We start from the raw sequence: 14,591 nt of genomic DNA on the forward strand, positions 1-14,591 counted from the left end.
AAATACTAGGTTAAGGGTGCTCATGTACTAAATGCCTGTTCGAGTTTCGCCTTCTTTTAAATTTCCAATTAAAGTACACACACAATTATACACACTAAAGCACTTTAAGTGCAAAAAATGCGGATCGTCCATAAATTTGCAGAAAAATGTAATACAAACTTTGAAAATCATCTTCAATCGACCGGGCGTTTATCATTGCAAATGAGATTGCCCATTGCCGTGTACTGTTAAATATTGTTTTAAGAACTAACAATCGATGATTCGACACACAGAATTGTGCCTAAAATCCACTACAATAAAGTTTTTGAAAAACGGTTGGACCTGTTTTAAATCGGCTGATTGATTGCGGACGCAAATTCGTATCAAGAAAAGATTAAATTAAATTAAATCGTATCGATAGAATCCCAGTACCGATTCCCTATGTCTTACTCTCCGTCTGTAGTCCAGATGCTGCCCAGATGATGTACATTTCCATTGTATTGCACGATTGAAAATTCCGAACTGGTAAAATATTACTACCTACTTGTTTAGTGATTTTCATCGGATACAATTGTTAAAGCAGATGTTGAGCGGATATTTTCTAAAGACGGCAGGGTTAATTTATGAAAAACGCTCAAGATTAAGTGCAAATAAAGTGTCACAACTATTATTAATAACTTTTAATGCAATAATATGTTCTATTATTTGTTATTTTATTTTATAACATCAAATTATCAATATGTAGAAATCTATTTTGTAATCTTTCATATTTAACATAAAATGATAAACATCATTACTGTTTTGTAATCACATATGTATAATAAATATGTTTTGAATTTAATTGAAAAAATATTTGAGTTTGCCTCGGTTATTTCCGAAAACATCGGTTCCGTCTTCTTATTTTCTATCGCGCAACGCATTCTTGATGTTAAGACGATACGAATCTCTCTTCAGCTTATTTTGCAACTTCAAAATATGTAAAACGATTTTTATTAGGGCTTATTTTCAATTCTCTATATTATTTCTATGATTAATTGTGTTTACCACTCATCAAAATTGATTTTTTCCCTTCATATACCCTTTGATTCCTTTATGATTAAGTTTTCTCAATTTAGTTTAATTTTTTTAGCCTTGGATTAGTTCAGTCAGATTTTTTTTTAACGTACCCGCGATGGCTTACATTATGTATACATATAGTGTGTCAAGTGTATCCTGTCTCTAAAGCTCTTGCTCGTTTTACAGTCTATTTTAAACAGATAGAACGTCTTCCATTCACCAAAATTAATTGATTTTTTTAGTCCTATTCAGATACAAGTTGTAGCAGACGTTCATGAACAACATACACAAGAGCAATCACAAAAACATGCTACAATGCCAAAAGTATTAAGTAATGCTGAAGGCCAAAAACGATTTCGTGCTAAAAAATGAGCATTAAGTAATTGATCAACTCAAAGCAGCTTTCATCAAAGCAAATAAGAAATTACGACAAAACAAATACAGAAACTCAAGAAGAAGAATTTACACAAACCCAAGAAGAGCAATATGTACAACATCTCGTTAAAGAATGTTAAATGTTGCAAATAAAAAAGATATTTTACATTTAAAAGGAAATTAAATTAAATTTACCTATTCCTGATCCATTTATAAATTATTTGACTAACAAGAATATTAAAATTATAAAGTAAAATTATTATTGCCATCATGCGTTAAACAAGTTCAATATTTTATGGTTTCTATTAATTTATGAAGTTATCACGTCTGTCGAGCGTCCCGTGACGCACACTACTTTTTTAGTCGTAAGTAGCCCAAACTACTAGGATAGGAATAAAAACACATCGGTTTATTCAACTTATACAAAGCAGATTTCGTATAATAAAAATTTATAGAAAGTCCCAATCAAAGGGAATGCAAACTTGTATTTTAGTGTGTATGATCGGGGTTGAAGTTTAGTTCAACCCTTGAATAAAAATATGGTCTAGCGCTTTCGCAACGAAGCGCTATTACGGATGCTGATGATGGACTTATGGGTTAATACGGATTAATGCAAGGAAACAGAAATCATTTTTTGCCCAAAAACTGGTGATCGTTAAAAAAGTTTTACTGAGGGCGAAAATGTCAATAAAGATTAGGACATCAACTCAAGTAAAAACCTAGTAAAAAGTTCCAGTAATTTTTGAGCCAAAATACTCAATAATTCACCACTGGCCGAAAGTTGGCGAACTCGGTTGATTAATCAAAATATGAATCTTAAATGCGCGCAAATTCAAAGCGACTATTATTGTAATCGATCTGATCGTTCTCCCAGTGTTAAAAAATATATTTTTTTGAAGGATTTTTCAAATTTACTTTAACTAATTCTGTAATAAGTAACATGCACCGAACGTTTTAGCAAAACAGAAATCGACACCAACTTCCACAAAATTCCACTAGCTGTCGCTGCCATCGGCTCTTACCCATGTCGCATGTCACACTTGACGGGCCGTCAAAGTTAAATGACTCATTGCATGTTTATTTAATTTTACAACAAATTAAATTTAAAATGTAAATAAACTCATTACTAGATTACTGTAAATTAAATTAGTCGACTTTAGCAGCAAGGATTTTGCGCGATTTTGATTGGTTTAGTGCGCGAGTGAAGCAAACAAGCCATCAATCAGTACTGTATATTTTTGAAACTAACAAAAGGTTTCTGATTGTGTTGAAATGTGCATATTCTACGAAATTAAAGGCCTGTAATGAAACATTCGATATTGCCTCCGGCTGTGGCAATGGAGGGACTGTGGTGAGTAATCTTGGAAATCGCCCAGTGGATCTGCTATATCCGTTAATCCCCTCGGTCTAAGCGGGCCTAACTATCACTTCAAAATGAGCTCGGCTGTATAGGGCCAAACTCTATGGGAGAAATGGAATCACCCCCATCAAGTTCCAGCTGGTCTCACCCTTTGATTTTAAGCGACGACAGCGGTTTATTATTAACCACTGGGTCATTTTCTAGTGAAAATACCAGTTTCGAAAGCAAGAGTGAGCCCCGACATTTTCTATTTGAGGTCAGTACCTGTGTGAAAAACCGTATCAATGTTTCACCAAACATCTACTTACATTGATAGGACAGTGATTGTGAGGAAAGGTCTTTGTCACAAGACGAGTCTTTCGATGGCATGTCGGACGTGATGTGTGGGGAGCATTTCAATACGTTGAAAAAGGGCCCGCATTGGACGGAAGTGAAGCAGAACGTATCCCCCATTGAACCGCCGCCAGAGTTTCAAGATCGGCCTAAAGCTCTGTCCCCCCAGTTGGTGGACTTTTTTTGTGATAGATTAACCCATCAGATTTTAAAAAGAGTCATGCTGGATTTCAGAGAAGAGTGTTTCGGGCACTTCAGGTTGGTGGCAGCTGCAAAGCCAAGGCGCTCAATTAATTGCTCATTGGCTTGCAGGTCTTATTCTTCAAATAGTCTGCAACAACAGGAACACCCTATATCGCCGCCACCCTTGCCTTCTAGAGCTATGAACCACAAACAACCTCTTATCCGCCCGCTGCCAGAACTCCCCGCAGGGTTTACCCGAGCCATTCCAGCAATAAGCAAATCCACCACTTACCTGAGCTACTCTTCGCCTCACAGAAGCCACAGCATGTCTTACCAGCAGTCATATCCTAGTCCCACTTCAAATTTTGCCAGTTCCGCCTCGAACTTTGCCAGTTCTGCTTCTCCCTATGTGGGTCACACTCCAAGACCTTCTTCGCGATCTTCTTTGGGCGGCTCTTCACGCCTTAGCTCTTCGCACAACTCCCTTTCGGTGTCCCACGCCAGGCGGGTGGATGATTCCTCATTTATTACTCAAGCAGTGTCCCATGACACTCTTTCATCTAACCAGATCAGTGACCTTTACAATGTGCCCTTTGATAGCGATATGTATGCGGTCCCAGTCGATATGGTTAAAGAGCCTGGAGTAAAGCCCAAAAGAAGCGGTCCTTATGCCTGTTTGGGAGGCAATCTCATACTGGGGCATAGGAGAAGAGGGCGCACTTCCACAGGCTTAGGACTGAGGGATGAAGGAAAGCCGAGTGGCAGCGATTGTAGGGCTAGTCAGCTGAAAATGGGCAGAAAGAGTGCAGCAAGAAGCGAGCAGGTAACTGTAAAAAATGCCCTTTTCTGTGCGATTTAAGTGTGTGTTTCTTTTCTTTTCAGCCTCATTGGACTTTCAAGCCGGAAACAAAGCGTCATAGTGTAGCGGGCACCTCCACTGGCGAACCAATACACATGACACTGCAAGAGGTGAGAACTTACCTCCAGGCTTTGTACTCGAGTAGTTCAGACTCGAGCGAAGTAAAGGAGGTGAGCTGCAGGAAAAAGTACTGTACCAACGGGATATTTGTCAGTACTAATATCAACAACAACAATAATAGCAATAAGTACCAGTCAAGGAGTATAGGACACAATCAGGTAAAGCTTTGACAAATTTTGCAGAATGTACAGCGTTTAGCTTAAACAGGGCGATATTTTGGGAGGCCATTCTAGAACGATTAATATACTTAGTTCTTATAAATATCCAGGGTGTCCCGTAAGCACATGAACAAAAGCGTACTGTGCCATATTTTGGCTCAAAAGAAGACGATCTATGTCCCAGTTTTATTAAGAAAGTCGAACTTCTCTGCCATCAATAGATGGTCAATAAACTTTGAATTTGTCCTTATCTAAGGCTCATATTTTGATGAAGCAACCGAGGTGATTTACTTTGCGCAAATGGTAAATTCGTGTTTGTCTTGGCGAAAAAGCTACCAGACCTTTTTATTTGACTGCTGGAATCAACCGATTTTTTTTTAATAGATGCACTACAATTTTTTTACATTTTTGCGTTCTAATTTTTTAGCATTAACAGTTTTTGCGTCAAAAAATGGTCAAGTCTTACGATGGTTGTCCTTTGGAAGGGTCTTCGTTCGAACTGGGTTTTTGAGAAATCGGATGAAAATAAGCGAATTTTTAGCAAAATATGGCCCTTACGTAGGAATCTATGTACAGCAAGTTTGAGTAAAATTCATCTGAACACCCGATAGTACAAAAAACTTATTCGTGAAAGATTTACGTTTTGTAAATGCAAAAAATTAATTAATGTCTGAAATTGTTAAAGACAATAAAGCAGAAATATTTTTTGCGCAAAAACGAGATTTTAGAAAGAGCCCAAAAATGTACAAAAATAATCAGTGCATCAACTCAAAAATCAAATTAATTGGTAGTTTTTATACCAAAACACTCAAGAATTCACCACTTGTCCAAAGCTTTAAAACTCGGTTGCTTCATCAAAATATGCGTGTTATATAAGTAGTTTTGCGTTAATAATTGCAGATATACAAGTGACTAATTCGGAAATATTGCCTAACTACATATTTTCTTTGCGACATTTATTTACTGAATTTGATATAGAGTAGACTGAGATTCACTGGTCGATGGTGTGTATTTCGGAACACCCTGTATATTCTATATCTATAAAATCTTTCATTGCTCAGCTTTCTTGTTCTGTTGAATATTGAACAACGTTTGGTTCTAGATTATAACCAGGCCTAAAAAATCAACATTTTTGATCAACATAAAGAACAAAAAGGTGAAGGACAGTTGTGATAACTCCAAGACGTTGACTATTTCACCTGTGAAGAAGGAGAGCAAAAAGCGGAAGATTTTCAGCTTCAAGCAGGCGCTGTGCAATATATTTAGGTTTAGGAAGTTCCTTTCAGTTGAAGAAAAAGTAAGTTACCCGCCCGAAAATTCCAGGCCTAAGCGATTTTTTAACTTGTATTATGTGCAGGATAAAACTGATTCTGATAAAATGCAATATGACCTGGGCGCGAATAATGGCGAAGAGCTAAAAACCTCCTTAGGCGGCAGAGCGTTACCACCTCTGCCCAAGAAAGTGGAAGAAGGTGACGAAGAAACCGACAAGCAAGCCTTAGATTTTGCAACAAGTATTCAAAAAGTTAAAGATGTAAGGAATCAGCAGCATTTCGGCTGTCCCCCATTTGGAACAAACGTTGTTGTTTCAGTATGGCTGGTATTGGGGACCATTGTCTAGTGAAGCAGCCGAGAAAATCCTCTCCAACGAACCAGACGGCTCATTTATTGTAAGAGACAGCAGTGATGATCACTACATTTTTTCCTTGACTTTTAAATTGAACAACAGCGTCCGGCATGTGCGGATCGAGCACTTCCAAGGTTCAACAGAAACAAATCATACATTTAAACAACAATACTTTACTCACTTGTTCTCCAGGCAACTTCAGCTTCGGGAGTTGCACGAAATTCAAGTCGCAAACCATAGTGGAATTCATCGAAAATGCCGTGGAGCATTCTCGAAGTGGCCGCTACCTATTTTTCTTGCATAGAAGGCCGGTAATTGGACCTGTAAGGGTTCAGCTACTGCATCCATTCTCCAGATTCAAACAAGTGCAAAGTTTGCAGCATATCTGCAGGTAAGCGATTAAAATCTTTATAAAGTTAGAGCAGCAGTAGCAAAATTCTTCATTATACGAGCATAATTTCACAGATAACTTCTTTGAAGTCTTACTTTGTAAAATCACACTTGTTTAGTTTTTCATTGGACGACCGTTAGTTACTTGCGCTCGCTCAAAACTAGTTAAGTTCTATATATATTTTGACTCAAATTTACGGTCTTTTCAAACGTTTTTTTTGATTAATAATGGGCTCTTCTTAAATAAAGAGCGTCTTCCTTATCAACACGTAACATAAAAAGTTAGGCTCAACCTGCAAGGGAAAAATCCCAATTAGTAAATGGAATTAATATAGAATTGTTACCTGATCATTCTGATACCGGTTCTTCAATCTCTTCAGGGTTTACATGACCACACAATTGAACAATTTCAAATTTCCGCTGCTCAGAATCTCTTAAACAAAAGCAACCGCTGTCTACAAGTATAGTAAGGAAAAATCGGCTGAATCCTCCATTAAAAAAACAAATTTGTCAGGTTTATAATACATAAGAACGTGCGGCGCGATCTAATTCCCGATCTGCCATTGCCTCGCCGCATGATTGACTATCTAAACACTCCACACTATTACTCTGAACGGTTTGTGGATTTGCCCGATATGCCTGAAGATGCGGAACTTTCCTCCGAAGAGAACACTTTGCATTGTAGCTTCGTCCCGCCAGCTCCGAGCAATGTAAGTAGCCACCCGATTGGAATAAACGCATTGGAGGATTTTTAGAACTTACAGGTTTCGGACAATCGCAGCCGCGAAAATAGTCCCGCCCCTAGCCTATACAGAAGTCAGTCTCACTTAGTACCTGTGAACGAGTATATCGTCTTCAATAACCCCAGAAATGAAGGTACTGTTGCCAGTAGTCATAGACAATCTTGAAACTTTTTTGCGCGCGTTTCTTGCCCATACCGCGAAATGATCGTTCTCTTCGTTTCGACTGCTGACGGGAAGCAAAGTTTCGAATTAATTTTAGTTCAAGTCTGGTATACATATAAATCGAACAAACAATTTACAAGGGTAGTAGGTTAAGAAACTATACAGGGGTTTGCGTCATTAATGTGAGGGGAGTTAGTCTTAGTTTTGAAAACATCACAATGAAGACTTATTTTATGTTGCATCAACCCAGACTGAAATTGAAGGAACAATAAAAACACATATTTTTAGTTGGTTCAGATTCGTTTCTTACACGTACTATTCGATGCAATTTTGACGCACTCCGTATGAAAAGTCCACCGGGCTGTATAAATGAATCGGTTAGTCTTTAAGGTTTAAACCAAAGTTTTTATGTGATCTAACTTATTTTAAAGGATATAGTGACTTAGCTGATAGAGATAGAATAGCAACTGTAGGAGTTACTGGGTACAAACTTGATACCGGGACAACAGTAATAGTTACTCGAAGGTGTTGTAGGATGGAAAAACAAATAATTCGCTATTGTTTCAATAGACTTACGGTCATACGTTGTTGAGCATTCGATAAACCAACCCTCAAAGGGTTCACAAGCTATTGATCATTCTAAGAAAAGCGCTGGTTATTAGCTTTACTAGAATAACTGCCGTTTATTTCCAAGAGAGTATTTTTTAAATCTGTGGTAGTAGTTCTTTCGGACTGCTACTACTGGATGAATTCCAGCTAAAACAGTATGAGAAATAGGTCAGCATAAATACGCACAATCTTAGGATTTTTTTAATTATTTTGATGCTGTTTGTGGATTTATTTCGAGGTTCATATATTAATAATCATAGAACAGAATCGCCAAGTATCGTCTTTAAGTGGCATAGCATTTTTAAGCCAAGTAGGTTGTGATTGGATATGTATATTATTTTTGGTAGATATTTTTGTTCCTATTTAACTTCCTACAAGATTTATATCTTTGTTACATAATTTTAGCCCTACTGACTAAATAAATAGCATGGTATAAAGAAACATAGCTTTATTGCACACCCTAAGGATTTTTCGGATGTAATTACGTTTTAAGTAATTAGCACGGAATGCCTAAAGTCTTCCTCACAAGCTTCTCAGTTATGTTGTTAAATTCCTCGCGGCTCTCTCGCCACATTTTTGCTGCGTCCACGTTGGCTCCACTTTCGTCATTCGGTTCTAATTTGCAATGAAGTATTGTTGTTAAGAAAATATTAAATAGATAACAGTAGTTTGAAAAAACACTGAGAAAACAAATGTTTCAATGAGTAAGCTGCCGCTATAGTCGGAACTATAGTGCCAGGAACAACAGAACATTTGATGGTAAAACGTTAGTGATCTGGACTGATTATTGACAAATTTTTATCAAAATTTTAACGAAATCGCGCTGATATTTTACGGGGACAAATATTTAAAATCAAGCTGCGATTTACTATCTAAAATAATGTAAATAATTTTAACCACAGATTATATTAATAATACCAAAGGGCTTGAGCTATTTTGAGGCAAAACTTTTACCAGAAGTGCTGAGGACATTCACACAGCAAAAAATTATATTGCGGCAATGAGAGAATGTCTTATACAAAAATCCTTTACTCATTTTCCAGTGATGAAATTTACTACTTTTCCATAGGCCAATGGACAAGCCACTGCATCCTTGTGCAGTTAGTATTTGCTACTTATAAATTGTATTTTTCCTTTGAATATTGCTTAAATTGTCAATTTAATAGCACCTTTTGACTTTGTTTTCATTTAACTTTACACTTTTTTATAAATAGAGATAGGCTTTCGAGCCCATTCTTTGAGACCGGCGTGTTTTTCGGGATTTTAAACCGTCGTCAAATGAAATTAAGGAATTAGGAAGAAATACTATTTTACGACGGCCTAAAAACCTGAAAAACTCGATATCTGAAACTTCCACAGTTTAAATTGTTAATCAACTATTCATCGAGTTTTTATTACTCTTACCTGCTAACATGCTCACAACTGAGAGGAGAATTTTCTCAACACTTTGCACTGGAGACCACCTTTCGGCGCTGGATTCGTACCCCATTGGGTCATCGCCAGGGGCGTGCAATATTGAAATACAGACACGTCCATCCGAGTATACTTTAGCGGAGAAGCATATATTTTGAGGCAACTCTTAACGAAATGGATTGAAACTTACTATTGGGGTGAAACATGTCGCAGGTAAATTGCATTTTTGGAGGACTCAGTGGGTAATCGGGGGGGAATGTTAGCTTAGCTGGAAACACGCCTCCTTCGAAGCAAGTGCCTTCGGGGCCCCTGAAAACAGCGATAGTCAAACAGAGCTCGGTGTTATCCAGGTCAACCCCTTTTACGTTATAAGAGCCTCCCATTCGAAGAAGTTTTCTTCATCTACAGGTCCAGCCAGTATTCCTTCGGGTGGGTTTAAAGTCAGCTCTGTAAGGCACATTTCGAAAACAACGTTGCAGTGAGGACCTACTTGACAAACCCTGTCTTACGTTTATATTCAGCCATCAGCCGACGAAGCGCTGAGCCTGCCATTTCAAGAACTAGTTGGAACTTTAATTAACTGATTAATAAATATCGATTAGACCGCACAGCTCGTATGAATTTTGCACAAAATGGCAATAACAATGTTGAAAGTTACAATGTTTACATGACAATGATACATAGAAAGGAATTACTAAGGTTATGTTCGAGTGTGTTCCTATAAAGAATAGTCAAAATATATATTTTAAACATTTCTTCTCCATTTGAAACCAGCAGCACATTTTGGGAAGTGTGGCAGCAGACAAATTGGCGCGGACTGGAAAAACTCTTTGCAATACTATTTAGAAAACTAGCAATTTATTTAACTATGCTCCTTCAATTTGTTTGGCAAAAACACTTCACGGCACTAATGTAACTTTTCAAACTACGCGTCATTCACCGGGGCCAAAACTGTCAAGATCGTCCCATCAAATATATCTGGGCTTCCGCTAGACGCAAGTGGAAGCACAGATTACAGAGTATAACCTCTGTGATCTGTGAGTGGAAGTCACTGGAAGCTTATAGTAAACAGTTTATTTTGGTGTATTTGTGCTGGTATTTGAAAGTTTCTTATTTGATTTTTACTCACGTTTACAATATAGTGAAATATCAGTAAAAGACGCCTATTTAGGTCTGTGGGTTTTCCGGTCAATAGATGACGGCAAAATAAAACACTATTTTTCATGGGCCAACGTTTCGACTATATTTAAGTCATCCTCAGGGCTCTACGAAGTTAGCATAGATAAAGCCTGAAGATGGGGAAGTTAGTGCCTTTTTAGACTAAAAGTACACCTACCTCGAACGGTATGTTGCCCTCTCTGTACATTTGGTGCAAACATGGCACTAACTTTATATAGAGCCCTGAGGATGACTTAAATATAGTCGAAACGTCGGCCCATGAAAAATAGTGTTGTATTTTTGCCATAAACCTATTGACCGGAAAACCCACATACTTAAATACGCGTCTTTCACTGATTATCAGTACAACCACTTCAATTATACATCATAGTGAAATATATTTATTATGGAGGATAAAACGCAAATTTTTTTATGTGGCATTTGTAAAGGTCCTTCTTTTTCAACACGGTTTAGTCTAAGAGCCCATGTAAAGAAATTCCATCCAGGTAAGTGTTTGTCCAAATTAAAATTGCCGTTTTTCATATACGTTGTGCTTATGCGACAATTTAAAAATCTTATTATTTTAGGAAAAGTGGAGGAGTTAGTTCCGAAAAAGACCTACAATATCTCTGCTGTCTGCGATAAATGCAATAAAGCATTCTCACAATATTCCAGTATGAGACAGCATGTGAGAAATTTCCACCCAGGTAATTAGTAAGTTTTCTAAATTACCTCTCAATGTATGTAAGGAATGTACACGAGTATTGAAGTGTAATAAGTTACTTATTTTAGATGAAATTGAAGTTTTGTCGAAATATAAGTGTTATCCTTACAAATGCCCTGAATGTCCAAAGCAATTTTCCGGAGTGACGAATTTTAATGCCCATAAAAAGATACATCAGACCAAGATAGTTACAGGGAACAGGTCCAACCAATTAAAATGTCCTTTATGCAAATACGAAGATAATTTAAAATCGAAGTTAATTCATCATTTTGAAGAAAACCATCAAATAGTCGTTAAGTCTGAAAATATGCAATTTGATTCAGAAGAACAATTTGATATTTGGAAATTAGAAGAAGAAAAGAGCACAAAGTCATGTTTTATAAAGAAACGTGGCGCAAAGACTACTTTAAATGGTACCAAAACTACGTATGTCTGCCATAGATCTGGGAAATACATTTCCAAAGGAAAGGGTGAACGGAATTTGAAATGCCAAGGATCGAACAAAATTAATGCTTTTTGTCCAGCCGGTATGTCTATGACTCAAAAAGCAAATATTTGCAGTGTAGATTATATCAAAACACATGTTGGACATCAAAACGATTTGGCCCATTTATTTTTAAGTTATGAAGACAAACAAAAAATAGCTAGTAAAATAGCTGAAAATATTCCCTTATCTGTAATTTTGGATGAGGTTCGGGATTCCACATCTACCACAAAAACTGACAGAATACATCTACTTACTAAGAAAGATTTGTTTAATATTAAACAGACAAATAATTTAAATGCCAGGCCTGTCCGACATAGGAATGAAGCGATAAGTGTCCAAACATGGGTAGATGAACTACAAAAAAGTAATTGTGTAGTCTTCTATAAAGCACAAGATGAATTATGTGAAGGGTACCCACATCTTAAAAGCCAAGATTTTCTCTTAATTCTAATGACCGATGGTCCGAAAGAGATGCTTAACAAGTTTGGACGCGACTGTATCTGCATAGACGGCACATTTGGGTCAAATTGTTACGGGTTTGACTTAGTAACATTACTAGTACTTGACGATATGCGAGAAGGATTTCCATGTTCATTTCTGATATCCAGTAGAACTGATGCAGAAGTTATGTCCATATTTTTTTATTTCATTGGGCAGAGCTTGGAAACGCAAGTTTCCCCAAAGGTCTTTATGTCAGACACATCAGAATCATTTTTTAAGGCCTGGTTGAGAGTTATGGGCCCTCCGAAATATCGGTGAGTTTTAGTGATACTTTTGTTTTGCTGAAATAAGATCGTATCAAAGAACAATTTATATCGGTAACACTCAGTACATATGTGAACTTTTAATAATTTCCAGTCTGTTTTGCACCTGGCATGTGGAGCGAGCATGGAAGGAAAATCTAACAAAGATTACTTCTAAGGAGACAGAGGTATATCTTAAAAATATACATATAGAAAAAAATCTTGAGCCAAATGAGGTTCATTAGTTTGAAATTAATTTTTCACTACTAATTATTTTAGGTGCTGGTGCACCAACAATTGCGTACCTTACTCGAGGAAACCGATAAACAAGCATTTTCGGTGATGTTGAATACATTTTTGAATTCTCTATCTGAGAATGAGTCCACACTAGACTTTTTAAATTATTTTAAAGCAAACTTCGCAAACAAAGCTGAAGCCTGGGCTAACTGCTATCGCCTACACACTGGCCTGGACACTAATATACACATAGAACGCATGCATCACACCATAAAGAATATATATCTAAATGGCAAACATAAACGATTGGATAAGGCTATAAATGCTGTATTAAAATTTGTACGAGATCAACTTTTTGACCGATTAATTACAGTTCAAAAAGGCAAACTGTGTGGAAAATTAAGGGAACTAAAATCAAGACATCAGGCCAGCCAAAAACTGAATTCAAATTTAGTGATGAAGATTGAAACTGGTTGGCAGGTTCCTTCAAATACCACTCAAGAGCTATATTTTGTGGAGCAAAGAAAGCTCCACTGCAATTGTAAAATAATTTGCCAAGAATGCGACGCTTGTCTCCATCAATACTCCTGCACCTGCATAGATTCAAGTGTCAGATATAATATGTGTAAACACATACATTTAGTTTGCACACATGAAAAACATTTATTGGATGAAAACTGTACCCTAAATGACATCCAAGAAATGGACATAGATCAAGGTTTGTATACTCGTATACCAGCTACTTCCTAAACCTATACCAGCTACCACCACTACCAACTACTTGGTATTTATATACCTATTTATTTATTTCAGCTGACGATACCGTAGTAATTCAAGAATCCACATGCGAAAATGAAATAGAGGATTTAGTTAGTAAGGAAAATCGGAGAGATATCAGCAAATTGGATCAAGACAAATTATATCTAAAGCACTGGGTGTGTGCTCAGATAGATAGAGTGTCTACAGTTCCAGAATTTATTAAAGTGAAAGATATAATCGCTCCAGTCGAAGCAGCACTAAATACAATTAAAGTTTATAACAGCAGGCCCTGCAAAAAGACGAGAAAGTCCCCACATAACAAAAACATTGATGAATAAAAACTTTGAAATAAGACGTTTTAAGGCGTATAATAGCTATTGACGCAGCTGCTTTTGGAAGCCCTGAGAAATGTCTCATATTATTCTAAGCGTGAAGAAACCAAAGAGCCAAACCTGTACCTCAAATGTGTGTGTAATCAAAAATTTTAATAACATTCATATAGCATTTTTGGGAGACAAAAGACTAGTAGCAAACGAATTGTGCGATGATATAAAAGATAATGAGCAGATTAATAGGTATGTGTTTTCCACTCGCATTTCCGGTCAATATGTTAGTTATTAACAATTTATTGCCAAAAAACTCGATTTTTGTCTTCTTTTGTTTATAACTTTGAAACTAATGGAGCAGTCGGAATGCTGCGAGATGGTTTGTAGAGAACAAAAAGATCTACAAAATGAGAGGTCAAACGCCTCAATCGCATAATTAGTTTCTGAGAAATTTAGGAAAAACCGGAAAATTGGACGTTTTTTCGAAAATTCATAGCGCCCGCATTTTTTGAGCTGGAGCGTTAAAATTTTGAGCCAAAGTAGGGATTACAATGTTCTTTATATGTACCAAAGGCGGGTGCTTTCGAATCATTAGTTTTCTCAAAATCGCGATTCAAAATTTGCAGAGCGCGCCTTGCACTCGAGTGATGGGGACCGCAGCAGCGGCGGAGGGGAACCGTATATACAGGGTGATTCAAAATTGGCGTCTTTCCTTTTAAGGGTATATGGGGGCTCACTTAGAGAGTACGAGCAAAACATTGATTTTTTCAAAATTTCACGGAGATATTAA

The 14,591-nt window shown here is 37.0% G+C and overlaps 3 protein-coding genes across 10 annotated transcripts; 2 read left to right on the forward strand and 1 right to left on the reverse strand.

The window, feature by feature from the left end:
- Window positions 1-2,437: 2,437 nt before the first annotated feature.
- LOC109535893 lies at window positions 2,438-8,395 on the forward strand. Of its 4 annotated transcripts, none has more exons than XM_048669600.1 (10): window positions 2,438-2,761; window positions 2,823-3,026; window positions 3,087-3,361; window positions 3,416-4,109; window positions 4,169-4,423; window positions 5,526-5,957; window positions 6,016-6,184; window positions 6,243-6,441; window positions 6,955-7,150; window positions 7,196-8,395. In XM_048669600.1, exons 2-10 carry the CDS (start codon window positions 2,874-2,876, stop codon window positions 7,346-7,348), a joined length of 2,526 nt encoding a protein of 841 aa, XP_048525557.1. In that variant the 5' UTR covers window positions 2,438-2,761; window positions 2,823-2,873; the 3' UTR covers window positions 7,349-8,395. The 4 variants fall into 4 exon arrangements, with proteins under 4 accessions (XP_048525557.1, XP_048525558.1, XP_048525556.1 ...); XM_048669602.1 differs by having other exon boundaries at window positions 2,480-3,026; window positions 5,526-5,723; window positions 5,781-5,957; XM_048669601.1 differs by having other exon boundaries at window positions 2,478-3,026; window positions 7,205-8,395.
- LOC109535895 (ubiquitin-conjugating enzyme E2 G2) lies at window positions 8,388-10,305 on the reverse strand. The gene is made up of 5 exons (XM_019901924.2): window positions 9,877-10,305; window positions 9,733-9,814; window positions 9,558-9,676; window positions 9,359-9,499; window positions 8,388-8,569 (listed from the first exon to the last, which is right to left on the reverse strand). Exons 1-5 carry the CDS (start codon window positions 9,917-9,919, stop codon window positions 8,451-8,453), a joined length of 504 nt encoding a protein of 167 aa, XP_019757483.1. The 5' UTR covers window positions 9,920-10,305; the 3' UTR covers window positions 8,388-8,450.
- Window positions 10,306-10,372: 67 nt separating this feature from the next.
- Window positions 10,373-14,489, forward strand: LOC109535894. 5 transcript variants are annotated; one of them, XM_048669604.1, is made up of 7 exons: window positions 10,373-10,538; window positions 10,917-11,031; window positions 11,113-11,232; window positions 11,318-12,491; window positions 12,595-12,667; window positions 12,759-13,434; window positions 13,530-14,489. In XM_048669604.1, the coding sequence occupies exons 2-7, from the start codon at window positions 10,932-10,934 to the stop codon at window positions 13,811-13,813; spliced, it is 2,427 nt and encodes an 808-aa protein (XP_048525561.1). In that variant the 5' UTR covers window positions 10,373-10,538; window positions 10,917-10,931; the 3' UTR covers window positions 13,814-14,489. The 5 variants fall into 5 exon arrangements, with proteins under 5 accessions (XP_048525561.1, XP_019757479.2, XP_019757482.2 ...); XM_019901920.2 differs by having other exon boundaries at window positions 10,373-10,462; XM_019901923.2 differs by having other exon boundaries at window positions 10,373-11,031; window positions 11,113-11,269.
- The last annotated feature ends 102 nt before the right edge of the window (window positions 14,490-14,591 follow it).

The sequence above is a fragment of the Dendroctonus ponderosae genome, unplaced genomic scaffold (genome assembly GCF_020466585.1).
Source record: "Dendroctonus ponderosae isolate FM_Combo_2020 unplaced genomic scaffold, Dpon_F_20191213v2 Dpon_F_20191213_9, whole genome shotgun sequence".
Classification (NCBI taxonomy): Eukaryota; Metazoa; Arthropoda; class Insecta; order Coleoptera; family Curculionidae; genus Dendroctonus; species Dendroctonus ponderosae.

Bases quoted from the DNA above. Each gene is read 5' to 3' on its own strand.
- LOC109535893 (XM_048669600.1), top strand. From the start codon at position 2,874: ATGGGAGAAATGGAATCACCCCCATCAAGTTCCAGCTGGTCTCACCCT. The intron at 3,362-3,415 runs GTTGGTGGCAGC...ATTGGCTTGCAG, and splicing joins GAGTGTTTCGGGCACTTCAG to GTCTTATTCTTCAAATAGTC. The intron at 4,110-4,168 runs GTAACTGTAAAA...TTTTCTTTTCAG, and splicing joins GTGCAGCAAGAAGCGAGCAG to CCTCATTGGACTTTCAAGCC.
- LOC109535895 (XM_019901924.2), bottom strand. From the start codon at position 9,919: ATGGCAGGCTCAGCGCTTCGTCGGCTGATGGCTGAATATAAAC. The intron at 9,815-9,876 runs GTAAGACAGGGT...TGTGCCTTACAG, and splicing joins GCTGATGGCTGAATATAAAC to AGCTGACTTTAAACCCACCC. The intron at 9,500-9,557 runs GTAAGTTTCAAT...TCTCCGCTAAAG, and splicing joins CGACATGTTTCACCCCAATA to TATACTCGGATGGACGTGTC.
- LOC109535894 (XM_048669604.1), top strand. From the start codon at position 10,932: ATGGAGGATAAAACGCAAATTTTTTTATGTGGCATTTGTAAAGGTCCT. The intron at 11,233-11,317 runs GTAATTAGTAAG...TACTTATTTTAG, and splicing joins TGTGAGAAATTTCCACCCAG to ATGAAATTGAAGTTTTGTCG. The intron at 12,668-12,758 runs GTATATCTTAAA...TAATTATTTTAG, and splicing joins TTACTTCTAAGGAGACAGAG to GTGCTGGTGCACCAACAATT.